At 48.9% G+C, this 13,334-nt stretch overlaps 1 protein-coding gene across 1 annotated transcript in view; it reads right to left on the bottom strand.

Moving 5' to 3' along the window:
* Positions 1-250: 250 nt before the first annotated feature.
* Positions 251-13,334, bottom strand: part of CASC3 (CASC3 exon junction complex subunit) — a 15,267-nt gene continuing 2,183 nt past the window's right edge. Inside the window, exons 2-13 of the mRNA XM_085322966.1 lie at positions 12,201-12,228; positions 11,795-11,832; positions 9,844-10,002; positions 9,603-9,754; positions 9,315-9,491; positions 8,214-8,908; positions 6,554-6,618; positions 6,221-6,335; positions 5,472-5,570; positions 4,451-4,665; positions 3,076-3,198; positions 251-2,039 (exon numbers count right to left, since the gene is read on the bottom strand). Of these exons, the coding sequence (XP_085179092.1) occupies positions 1,998-2,039; positions 3,076-3,198; positions 4,451-4,665; positions 5,472-5,570; positions 6,221-6,335; positions 6,554-6,618; positions 8,214-8,908; positions 9,315-9,491; positions 9,603-9,754; positions 9,844-10,002; positions 11,795-11,832; positions 12,201-12,228 (1,908 nt within the window). The 3' untranslated portion in view covers positions 251-1,997. The remainder of the gene's footprint in view (positions 2,040-3,075; positions 3,199-4,450; positions 4,666-5,471; positions 5,571-6,220; positions 6,336-6,553; positions 6,619-8,213; positions 8,909-9,314; positions 9,492-9,602; positions 9,755-9,843; positions 10,003-11,794; positions 11,833-12,200; positions 12,229-13,334) is intronic.

Genomic DNA, 13,334 nt, shown 5'->3' with positions numbered 1-13,334 from the left:
ATCTCCTCGCACACCCGGCCTTCGTTTCCGACAGCATGTCGGAGGGAACGCCGGTCCTTCCCGAGGAAGCTGTGTGTACCTGGCCCAGCAGGTCTCAGACCAGCCCGCAGGTGGCCCCAGGACAGAGAGACACAGAGCTGGCTACTTTCGAAAACGTATTCTCTCATCTCCGTGTCAATACAACGCTGGTTACAAACGCGCACTCCTAATGAACAGGAATCAAAATAAACAAAAACCCATCACAGTGTGGTAAGGYCTAGGATTTCAGTCATGCGACCGATATGTTAAACAATACACTTCAGCCTTAAGGCAGAGAAACAGGTACATTTAAAACATAAAGGATTTCTGCTTTTAAAATGTCATTTGACATCCGAAATTAAGTACAAAAGGTCATTGAGTTACAAACACAAACAAAGAAGGTATTTCTGCTGGAGAGCCAGGCGTGCACAARAAGATCTCAACCAGAAAGCAGGCAGGTGGGCGCTCTGGGCACCCTTCCCTTGCCACAGATGGGAACTCGAAGGCCAAGATGCCACTTGCTTGGAAGGAATAACTTTCCCACTCTTGCTGAGAGGCCTGCGCCAGCAGCTGGCACTTCCACACGCTGCCCCAGCACGTGCTCAGGGCAAACGGCAGGAATTAGCAGCCTCGGTGCCAAGTTTCCTAATGCAATTTGCAAACGGCTGCGAGGACATCGCCAAGCCCGAGCGTGACTGGAAGCCGCGGCTGCTCCGCCTGGTGATGCGCCCGCGGGATCGGTGCTGCAGAGAGGCAGCGTGTCGCTGCAGCAGGGCCAGGGAGCCCGAGCAGCCTGGCAACGGCAGCACTGCAGTGCCAGTTGCCTCGGCAGCTTGGCTTGAGAATCCTAACGCAGGGAACAAGGCCACCAGGGTCCCCAAGGGAGGCACCTGGTTATGCGATCGTACGCGCCTGGCTGGAGCGCTCCCTCCTCAGGGATCAGAGGGACCATGCTGCACGCGTCAGGGCAGGTTAGAACAGCACCTTCCACTTCCACAGCAGCAACACCCAAGCGCTGGAAGCAGATCATTCATGTGCTCGTCCCGTCTAGCTGGTTTGTCTGCTGGCAGGGCTGTTCTGACAGTTGCTGAGATGCCTGGGTGCCTGTAAACGTCTCTCTCCACCTCTGACTTAGCAGAGGTCTGCTGGGTGGGAGGAAATCTCCCCCAGCTCTGCCAGGTGCACTTGTAACGGTGGGGAAGGGGTTTGCCCTGTGCTCGTGCACACGGATTCCTGTCTGATTCGAGTTGAGAGCCTGCACACACACAGACAGAAACTGCCAACACCACAGTTACCAACAGGGTTTGTTCCAAAAAAGAAATAGGAGGAGCTTCTAAATTAAGTGGTGACTGCACAGCCAGAGCGTTCCTGACAGACTCCTAACACTCAGCAGCCCTTCCTATCCTTAAACAATGGCAGAAATAAACTTGCTAATTTAAAAGTGAATTGAAAACAAGAATTAACTAATCAGTTGTCTTTGTGAGGGGGCAAAAAGGGGGGGGAAGGGGTAGTAGTAGGGGGACGTTATGTTTCTGCTAGCCAGACAAACAAATTCAAAATACCCAAAAGAAACAAATCAGCTTTACTGAAGGAGCTGGTTCATTTCTTAAATAAAAACAGAGACCACAATCAAGCATTTTAGTTTAACATCCTAGAAAGGGAAAAGGGCAGACGTTTAGTAAAAGGGAGAAGTTGCGAGAACTTGTGGCCAAGGACCGACTCTTGTGGTTGATTCTTCAATGACCTCTGTGCCCCAGTGAGGGAAGGAGAAAGGAGGGCAGATCATCAGCAGCAAGAGATATGGTTTTCAGGAGGGCACCAGCAAAACCGGAGAGGGAAGGTGCCTGGCCCTGAGCACAAGACGGTGCAGCAGAYTTCAGGCTGCTGCCTCACCTACGCACAGGGAAGGAGCCTTTTCCAAGGAGCTTCCTCCTTGCTGAGGTGCCAAGTCTGGTGTTGGGATTCCCACGGCCACATCCCTACGTGTTGCTCCTCTCCTTTGATTTTTCACTTTTGCTGTCCTAAGGAAAGGGAATGGGAGGGAAGGAAGAGAAAACAGGAACCACAGGGTTAGGCTGCTCCTATCGCACACTCCACACAGGGTTTATAGCACCATCACCAAGGCACTGCAAGTAAACATCCTCCAAGCCTGGCCGCTAGACAGCGACCACCACCCTCCCACCCTCCAGCACGTTCAGCCTCCTCCATGCCTACTCTGGGTAAAACAAGCTCTCTCGGTGGCTAGAGTGGAATTGCCTAGCTATGGAAAAACGTTTCAATGGGCACCTTTATCAGATTATCTCACAGTGATTTACAAAAGCTGCACATTTCCCAGGTAGGAAAACAGAAGGGTGAAATGACTCCTYCCTGGTCAGAGGCAGAGCCATGAACCCAACGCAAAAGTCTTCCCGCCAGGCCTCTACTGTAACACATGCTGCTTCTCTCAGATACAGGAAAAGCACCCAGCACAGGCCTGCCTGGGTCCAGGCTTGCCATGATTCATGTTCATTCAACTCCCATGTACTAAGGAAGGGATTATAAAGGAAACCAAGCACGCACGTGGCACTCCTGCATGTGCGCGCACGCACACACACACACACACAGTTCTCAGCATAGAGAAGTAGTTTGCATCTCGTAAAGCCTCCAAGTCTGCTGTCTTAACTCTATTCTGTTAAGATCTTGGCTTTTATTCTTCCAGAGGAGTCACTGCCTCCTAGCTTAGGACTGGATTTTTCTCTTTTAAAGAGTATTTTTCTTTTTTTTATTATTATTTTTTTTACCCTGAATGAAAAAAGAAAGCAAGAGTCAACTTTGGACTTACTTTTTACGTGGGTTTAGATTTAAAGTATTTAGAAACTCAAATTAACTGGAGCCCTGCTTACCACCTGCAACGAGAAGCTGAGGTATGGGACATGTCAAAGATTAGACAGTTTAGGATTTTCTTGGAACAACATACTTTTTGGATGGGAGAGGGAGACGGAAGAATCACACGCACACACCAGTGGCGTAACGTCACACACGCAGACTCACAGAGGAGACAGGCAGAGGGCACAATACCTCAGGAGGTGGTGGCTTGATAGTGACAGGTTGGGATGTCCTTCGTGGCGGAGAAGGTTTGGGCTGCACTTGCTGCTGGACAGTATTGTAGTACGTGACCCCTCCATACACCTGGGACTGGGCCTGCATTCCCCAGAGAGCAGAAGTGTCAATGCTCTGTGCTGTGGAGGACACAGCAAGTCTCACCCATCACAAGAGCACCAAGCACCTCTGGTAGCCTCTATGGCATAAAGCAGGTCTCTAAAAAGATAACACTACCTAGCACCACAGGTGAACAGACACAGGAACATCTGGTTTGATTTCTGCTATGATCCCAAACTCAAAAAAGAKAGCAGCACTTAAAACTCCCAGAGGGTGGCTGCTGGAGAACACTCTTTGACCACTGCCTACTTACCAGAACCTCCCTGTTTTTCGCAGGGTGGGCAGGTATGTGGCTTTGGCAATCCGCAGCCACACTGGCCTGAAGTTCACAGCAGACTGAGTTCTTTATCCTGTAGAATTTCCCAAGTACCATACAGTCTTTGCACTTGGAACAGCAGTAGCTACTGTTTTTCTGTGTAAACCAGGCAGACAACAATTCCCCCTCAAATTGTGATCACTTCCAGTTACCAGAGGCCTCTGGACCTGACCCCAAAAGCAAGCTGATTCCCTATCAAGGCAGCTCTGACCAGACCAGGAGAACAGGAAAGGTCAGAAGGGTTGTAAGGCCTTGGGGAACGTGCACATCTCTTGCCTGCCACTGAGTGTCAGCCGTGTGCTGTTTGCAAGCCAGCCACAGGGAGCCTCTGATTTGTCCTCAGGATGCCCACAGAGATCTTGCTCCTCTTTGCAGAGCAGCTATTGTGGACACAGAGGTCGGAAGTTTAACGGGAAGAGCAGGCCCTGTGGGGACTGCTGTTCACACAAAGGGTTTTCCTGGTCAATGGCAAAGAACAGCACCAGGCAGTTTCAAGCTTCCCGCYTCAGTCTTGCAAACAGAAAGGAAGGACTTCCAAAACAACTGTCAAGGTGTCCTTGACAGCACAGACCTGAAGGGGACAAAATGGTTTCACAGGCTCCCTGTGGGCTGTTTCCCTCATTCTGCAGGGGAAAAAACCTTGATTCTGAGATCCACCAATACAGACATTGCATCCATGAGACCTCAATTCCAGGTTAAATGCAAAGCAGACATGGGGGCAGTCCCTTTCAATTCCCCACTCAAGTGGAGACAAATGACAGTAAACAACCCYCTACTATGATAGGGCCCAGATGTTCCACATCCTCTCCTCAAAGTTTTACAGAATATATTCCCCTCCTTCCCCCCCCCCAAATGAGGATCCCATCTGGGCTCGATGGCTTCTGTTCAGAGAGCAGATGCACAATGCATTTKGCTTACCTGTGTGTTGGAATAGAGATGAGGAGGGGGCGGTGGGGGTAGTGCTCCTGGYGGGTAAGGGTAACCAGGATTCCCAAAATTCATGACTCCAGGAGGGGAGAAATAGGTAGGTGCAAGCAGCTGCTGTGGAGGGGGCTGACCTGGAGGCATGGAGACTGGTGGAGGATACAGCCCCGGGTTTGCCATTGGGGCTGGTGTCTGGTGGGGATGTAAACCTGGAAACAACAAAAATAACCTGAACTTGATGTCATACCTAAAGCAAACATGTCTCAGGCAGGGCTAAGGTTGCTAAAGTGCCAACACGCAGCAGTGTGACTGTGCTGGTCCTGCTCTGGCCTTCCTTGCTGCAACAGGAAGCAGGAGGACTTTGCTCAAGAGGCCTTGCCTGCAGCCACAAGACCCCAGCTCCTGTGCTGGGGAGGGAGAAAAAGGAAGCTTTACTCAGGACGACGGAGCACACCAGCCTCCTCCACAAAGCCAGAGTTCCCAGTCACAGGAACCGGACACAGCCCTGGTCAGCACATCCACTTCAGGGAACAGCTCTTGTGGGCATGGCAGGGAACATTGCAACTCAGCAGCTCTCGTTTCTGCTTTTCTTTTCTGATCTACAAGAAGTAGGATCTAAAGAACGAAGCTAGCACAATGGCCAGCAGTGGATACATCCCACTGAAAGGGAAAGCCGAAAGGGTCTGAACTGCACCCACATGCATCCAGCTACAGGCTGTGAAAACTTTCAAATGATCTTGGTCCTGCACTGCTTGTAATGCCCCCAAATATCTATTTTTCTTTTCTTAAAATTTATTTTTTTTCATCCTCACTGCATGAGGGAAGTAGGTGTCTCTCATTTTACAGTACAGGCAAACTGGATTCCCTGGCTTRCCCCAGTGACAGAGGCAGCGTCAGAACTAGCGAAACCAGAGTCATCTGCTCCSAAGCCCCAGCACAGACTGAGTCTTCAACAGGGCACAAACTCAGTGTCACCATCAACTGCACTGTGCCACCAGGGAAGCTGTTTCGTTACCTGGATGAGGGAGGTGCATTTCCGGCTGTACGATCATCCCTTGGGGGGGCAGCGGGGCAGGGTTCTCACTGTGGGTGTAGATTGGTCCCTGGAATTGTACTGCAACATAAAACAGTTCCTAAGGAAAAGCTTCACTGAATTTTATTCTGCTACAGCAAATCACACCACATACACAGGCCAACTGCAGTTACAACAGTTAAATGCAGTGCTACAAGAGCAGCGCTGTTATGTTCCCATCAAGGAATAGCAAACACGATCCACAAGATGTTACGTATTCCCAATCGAAGTGTTCCCTACTCCCCTCTATAAAGCAGCAGAACACAGGAAGTTTCTTCTCCAACACTTTAAATGCTGGGATAAATTTCAGATCCATCCCCATTCTTGTTCCATACCTCTCCTCACTCTTAAGCATCAAAGAAATTACTCTGACTTCAAACTGTAGCTCCTACTTCTTATGAAGAAAAGCAGTGCCTCAGGCAAAGCCCTTGCACRGGGAGGGAAGGTGGTAACACTGGTTGTGTTTAGATGGGAAATAGCAAGGTCTAAACACAAACCAGGGAGGCTCAGAGCRGCCTTTTAGTCACAGTAAGAGAGGCAAAGCAGTAATGATGTTCACAAAGGGAARGCAAAGCCCACTGATCCCTCCTACCCTAAGAGGGCACTGAAGGGGCAGGGGACTCCCGCTCTGGCTACTCAGAGCTCAGCTCTCAGCACACGAAGGACCGCTGCAGCTGCAGGGTAACACTCACGTGGGTCRTAGTAGTGCCCTTCCATGATGCTGATGTGCATAGGCGGGGCAGGCTCCGGAACGGGCGGTCTCTGCCGCTGCGACGAGTAGCGTTTCACACGGCCCCCCTGCACCGCCTGCAAGAATCCAGCAACGTTGGCAATGGTCAGCATGTGATGAAGGAGTCCCCTCTCCAGGGAGGGGGCACTGACCCATCTCACCCGCCAGCCCCCTGCAAATATCTATTTTGGATCACGCAGTRAAAATTGTTAACACACATGAAAAGGAAGGGCTAACGTGTCACAGACAGCTTCAAATTGTTACAGCACAGAACCGTATAAATGCTTGGCTTTACCATTTCCTCCATCCTGTTAAACTGAGGTGGYTGGCCAGTTCCCACGTGCATATGGTTAGGAATACCTGAGGAAGAAACAGACTGGTTACTATGTCTTGCATTTGTTCTCAGCAGAAACAGCCATCTCACTCGCCACCAAAGGCACTGCCAGAAGCAACCCATTGCGTGCCACAAGGGCGCCTACAAGCACCAGCAGTCTGGAGAAGTTACTGTATGAGAAGTACTAATACAGCTCTTGCTTTCACGATGAAAAACCTTAAAACAACTTCATTTCTTAGGTTACAATATTAAATATTCCAATATAAATTAAAGCTGTTGCACCTCTGTACAGTCATCCATGTTGCCTGACACCTTTTAAATCTCCTTAAAATAAATAAATAAAAATCCTTGGCAAGAAGTCCAGATCCCAAATTAAGCTCTGTTCCTGCTGAGACAAGGATCTCTTCAGAGTAGAAACCAAACATGCAAATGGAACCATATGAGCTGCAGTTTAAAATCACTACAGAGTGYAGCCACTTACATCACAGGCTGCATTTTAATCCAAACAACAAAGTTACACTGCACAACTTAAACCACAGTGTCAAACTGATTATAGGCAAATCCAAGGGAGCAAAAGTGGGCAAAATAAATACTGAAAGTGACCACAGACCACTTATACTGCAAACATACACAAACATGTATATCACAGTATTTTTGAACTCTCACTCTACTAGCATTATTTAAAGCCTGTCCATCTGAGTCTGTGATCAACACCAAGGGTCTGTTCACACAAAGATTCTACTGGTCACATCAGTGCCAGAAAGCTTGTGGTTGCGCAGACCTAAACCCCCAGAGACACTTATGAAAGCAGCAAGCCGCTTTCCTCTCCTTGCTCCAGTTTTATTTCTCTCGGGAAGGACTCTTAACTCTCCCTAGAAAAGACTCTCTAATTCTGCAAAGAGATAATTATACCTGAATGACCTCTCAYGTGGATTCTCAGCTGGAATTCAGTTCTCAGCTCACACGGGTCTAATTCTGCCACAGATCTGTGCTTCAGCCTGCTTCTGTGAACAGAGCTGCTTCCTCCTACCAGGTGCAAATGGATTTGCCAGTCCTAGGCAGGCCTTAGCAACCAAATTTCAATGCTATGAAATAAGCTCTGTCTACTGAACAACCTGCTGATCAGGGAGGGAAAGTTGCTTCCTGCCCTTGAGCGAGACATTAGTAAGTTTGATTAACAATCACCCACCCGCGAACGGATCACAACACTCCTTATCCCCAGAACTGATTCCTGCTGCAGCAAGCCCCACCGTGATTCATACACCACACAGTTCCTGTCGTTTGTTCCACTTGCAGACCTTCACTTAATCTTCCTCTTTCTCAACACAGAACAGGGTAGACAGAGGGAAAGAATCCAATCTTAGGTCCTTCCCAGCCCCAATTCCGTTACCCTATTCTCAGATATTTAATTCCTCCCTTTTTTGTTCAGTTTTACCCTCTTCAGTCATCTCCACTGTACTTTCTCAACACTACAAATATCTGTCATGCATTGAAGCTGAGACTGGACTGGACAGTTCAGTTCTGATCAACTACAAGATGTTTACAACAAGAGCAGAACTGCATTCTACTAGGCATGGTTGGGGGAAGTTCAGCAGAAAATTAACAGGCTATACCCACTTACCCCTAAGCTCCCGGGGCTGTATGAACTGAGACTGCCCTGGAGCCCAGTTCTGCTCAGTGAGATTCATTTGTGTCATCTCTTGCTCGAGTCCATCCAAGCTGGATTCTACTGGCGACTCCCAATTACTGCTCTTGGCTGGTGGGGGGGATGTCTCCACTTGGACAGGTTTTGGTGGCGCAGTCGTCAGCCCTTCTGAAGCAGGTACTTCATCTGCCAACTTCCCTGCATCCCCAGCTTTAATTCTGGTCCTCCTTGCCCGGGAATAAGACTTCTTTTCAATTGGTCTGTCTGGTGGTGGCTGTGTAGCATCAGCAGTCGTGGCCTGGCTTTCCAAAGTAACCTCTTCCTTCACAGGGCTGCTGTGGACATGTGCCACCTCTGCCTCAGGTGACTTGTCTCTCGCTGGGGTTTGCTCCACACGCTTCACTCGATAATTGCTTTCCTGTTTGGCCTGCTCACCATTTCGAGAGAGATGCTGGACACTTGCTTCTGAAGCCCGGTAGCTTGGGCGGGTTTCCTTGTAGCCGCCCATTCGTGGATAGTTCCTAGGTGGGGGCATTCTCCCTGTACCTGCAGAGCTCCTGTTGGTGAACGTTCGCGGTGGAGCTGAAGTGCTGTCTGGGCCTTGGTGTCTTGGGGGCTTACTTGGCCTCTCATTGGACCAGTTTGGGTCTCGCTGCGGAGGACTCCCAAACCTGAGGAAGAGAAATGCTAAGAAGTACTGGAAACAAAACCCTAGGTGAAAAATAAAGCTGTCACTGAAAGGCATTTCTAATTGTCTGGGTTATCCTCTGGTTTGAAGTTAGTTTCCAGCAGGTTCTTTGTCCCCACAAAAGAACAGCTTGAATCCATACTACTGAACCATTCTGCAGGTGGTTTCTCCCCTGAGCTCAGCACTTCTGCCCTGAGAAGCAAGAGGTCCTGCAGCACSAGGGAATCTTTTAGCAGCATCCAACCCCCAGGACCACGGTCCYACCCTTGGGCCAAAGCCAACAGCACTTTGCCACTTAGGGGCTCCAGACCTGTGGTCTGAAGTGCCTGACATGAGGGCTGAAGTCTCCTCTGGGATGAGCTAGGCTCTAGTTTGACTTTGCTGTTCACCTTGGTTTGCGCATCCTCCTCGGCTTGATGTCATCAGGGTTGTGAGCTGACCTGATGTCATAGCCATAAAGTGCAATCAGCTCCTGCCTGGTCTTGGGGGCCTGCTCATCCTCCCGGAATTTGTCGTGTTCCCAGCGGCCCTCATCTTTCCACAGCTTCCGCTGCCGACCCTTTGGCCTGGAACAGTTACACAGAGATAAGAGGTCACTGCAAAGCCAAGGATATGCAGCCACTTCAACGAGCACCAAACACTGAGAATGTGCATTACGTAAGGGGATCCTTACACACCTGACTTCCTCCTCCTGAGTCTGCCCTCGGAGATCATGCTCAAAGAAGAGCCCTTTGCGTGGGATATAAGCTGGGTTCTTACGATCCTCATCGTCATCCAGGTGCTTGGGAACTTTTTTCCCAACCTTATTCTCAACGGGTTCAGTGCTCTCCTGTCAGAATCAGACAGCTCTTAACACTGCAGCAGTCCTTCTACGAAAGGCCCCTCACGGCCCAGAGAATGCACCTGTTTAACACCTACCTGCCCGTCGCCACTTTGTCTCTCGCCAGTTACAGCACCTTTGGAGTCAGGCTTCTCATCCCCTTTCTCTGCTTTTGCTGCAGATTCAGAGGAATCATTACTGTCCTGCTTCAATTCCACTTTGGCACTTTCTTCCTCACTGTAATCCTCCTCTTCTGCCTGAAAGAGCCCCAGTTACTCAGACATCTGCCTTCAGCAGCAGGTCCCCCAGGAAATTCCCAAAGAGGTCTCCAACTCTGGAGTTAGATTCCCGTTCCAGTTGTTAGAGAATTGATTCTTTTATAGAGGGGTATTAGCTCTCAAGGTCCTTCCTATCCCTATATTTTTTATGAAGACAGCAAAGACTAAATTAACATCTCTTCCCACCAATTCCCATCAGTGACATTAGATCAAACAATCATGATTTCTAGAACATAGAGCTGGAACCAGTTCTTCCACAAAGTCACAGTCTCTAATCAGATTGAAACGAAAAAGCTTGTATAGGCCTGGGAGAAAAACTAACAAGGGAGATGGTTTCCACACTAGGCCCTTAGAAGGTTCCTTCTTTCCCACACTGAAGGCCTGGATCCAGCCACTGCTGTCTTTCCAGATTCCCTGGAGTTTCTCAGCTGACTCACTCCAAGCACTGTACTTGCAGGAGTCTGACCTCGTTTCACCCTTCAGGAGCCTGCAAGCCTTGCTTAGGCTGGAATTGACACTAAAAATAGCTTCATATGATTAAGAAAAAGACTGCTCTATTTTTCCCTTTCAACACAGCGTATTTGCACATCAACTGCTTCTTTTGTTTACATTAGGGAAACCCAGACGTGGCATTATTTTTAGACACAGGAACAGAGTCATCCTGGCATGTCAGTGATGCAATATTGCCACGGCTCAAACACCCTGGTGTGCACCAGCGCACTGTGCTTCGACGTGCCCCGAGTGCTGAGTCTCTCGGGAGCCCTCTACGCAGTTTGCTAGASGTTTGGCGAGTTGCTGTAAGGGGAGCAGGGGAGATGCCTCCGTACCCTCCGCAYGCTGCCTCTATAGCCTGCAGTGCTCCTTCCTCATTAATGGCAGGGATTCATTTACAGATGAACAGCCCCTACCAGCCTCCAAWTTCACTTGTTTTGTTTTAGGGCCCCTCACAAGGTCCCCTCAATACCTGTCTCAAGAGAAGGGTTTCCACTAATACATATATATATATACTTTTGCTACAATACACTCTAGAAAATCGTGAGAAACCAGAACTTCTCTAAACACCTCCAAGATATTAGACTTCCACTCATGCAACAACCATGCAGGGAAAGCCACAGGCCGCTACCAAGGCTGCCTCACCGGCTCAAAGGGTCTCACCAGCACACGTGAGGGGGCGATTTGCACAGGATACACACAGCAACCAGCACTCACTAGCTGCACTATTTTTCCAACTGCTGTACAGGGATGCTGTTTGGGATGCTTCCAATTCTGAACTTAGTTTTTAATTTTAAATAATTAAAATGCAACCAGCATTCTAGAGCCCCTTCCACATCCTTCTCAGTCACRGCAAACCCTACCCCCAGTATCCAGCACCCAATCTCTGAGGAATCGGGCATTTTTTCTCCTCACATACTGGCACCATACCCACCCCGCCAGCAGCACAGACAGCTTCTAAACTACAGATGGACCCAGCAACAGCTGTACAGAGCAGCAGACTGCACACAGAGCAGTGCACTGCACACAAGAGAACTGTCTGGCAAGAGAGATTAGACTGAAAAAGGCTTTTTCTTCCAGCATTGAGGACTACTGCAGCGCAGGTCGCTCCGAGTCCTCACACAACGGGTGYAAAGCACACGAGCTGCTATCTTGAGACAAAGGCAATCACTACAGATGGGGTCAGTRGAAGAGAATGAAGGACACAAACTGGGTTTTGTTCTAAAATTAGGCAAGATACAGTCATTCTACACAACATCAGGACAGAGGCTCCTCTTACCTCCGAGTCTTCTGCACTTTCGTAATCCGAGAGTACAGCTGTGGGAGAGAAAAAAAGAGACTGGCATCGAGGCAGAAATAGAATAGTGCTTTCCCTGAAAACAGACTCTCTTTGAGCATAACATGCCATGCTTCAGGCTACTGCTGGAAAACACCCACAACTCAGTAATACCAAGGGGAAGTCAGGGCGTAATATGAAGTGTCCCTGACAAATACCAATACTAGTTCWTACAGGAGGAACAAAAGGTGATTTTGGAGAGTACTGTCCCTGCACTCCATGTTTGTCTACTGTTATGAGGTTATGGGATAACAACAGCTTCAAAACTCTTTTAAAAGGCATTTTGCTCACTTCTGTGCTTTCGTTTACCACAGCAACACTTGCAGTGCCAGACAGAATTGTTACTTACCATCTCCTTCAATGCCATCTTCGCTTTCCTAGAGAGAAAAGGAAAGAAAACTCATTAGCGGGGAGGCAAGTAAGCAGCCTGATTCGCGTGGCATCCTACAATCCCAGACACAATCACAATAAAGTTTGGCCCTGGTCCTACCACATCCGTTCTTGGAAGTTCAGTTTGAATTTCCAAGCAGGAAGAAACAAATTCAGTACAAATTCTTTAAGGTCTTTTAGTCCTCATTGTAGAGGAAGTTACACAGAGGGAACTTAAAGGGCACAGCCCTCAAATAAAAGAACCTGAACTGTATTAGCTGCTGGAGGATCTTTGGAGAGAAAGGAACATGGACAGACAAGAAGGATTTCCTTCTCTGGACAATGCAGACCGAGACAGCTAACTTGGGAAAGCAAAAAGGGGATTACTTAAAGCAAGAGCCATGGAAAAACTAACAGAGACTCAGCAGGACCAAGCTCAGACAGACATCTGCTATAGACTCCTGTAACAGAGATATAGCCCTGTATCCAAGAGGAGAYATGGGATGAACTGGAACAATTCAGACCAGAGAGGATTTCTAGTGAAACTGTCTGATGAACAACTCAGTAAAAACAACTCGAGATCAAAAATAAAGTCAATCAATACGTTAATGAAATAAGCCCCAAAGTCAAAGTAACTAAACAAAAATACTCTGCCTTGTCAGGAGAAACTTGAAATAACCAGCACTATAAAATCACAACAGAACAAAATAACACCCAGCTATAAACTGTAAAATGAGAAGATTTATACAAGAGACRTGGGGGAACAACAATACTACAAGAAGTTCCTCCAAAAAGTTTTTAAAGCCCTCACGTAGCTTTCTCGAGCATCCTTTTAAGAAGGGGAGGGACTGGCCTGAGTGGACAGCAAGCTCCAGGGCTGTCTGGGGCCCCACAGGAAGCAGTTTGCCCCAGGAAAGGGGGGGGGGGAGCAAGCCCCCCTGCCCCAGCCCCACTGCAAGAACCCCCCCAAGGAGGGAAATGAGGATGGGGGGGGGGACACCTCCCAGTTAGAGCTCAGGGCTCACAGAGCCCAGCCTGCTCCAGGGACCACCCTGGCACCCGCTCACAGCCCGGCAGCTTGGGCCTCCCTCCCTGCCGGGAACCCCCCAAAGGC

The sequence above is a fragment of the Rhea americana genome, unplaced genomic scaffold (genome assembly GCF_003343005.1).
Source record: "Rhea americana isolate MKP2758 unplaced genomic scaffold, rheAme1 scaffold_806, whole genome shotgun sequence".
Classification (NCBI taxonomy): domain Eukaryota; kingdom Metazoa; phylum Chordata; class Aves; order Rheiformes; family Rheidae; genus Rhea; species Rhea americana.
Note: the sequence above shows the minus strand (reverse complement) of the source record. Positions and strands in the feature narration are given on the sequence as shown.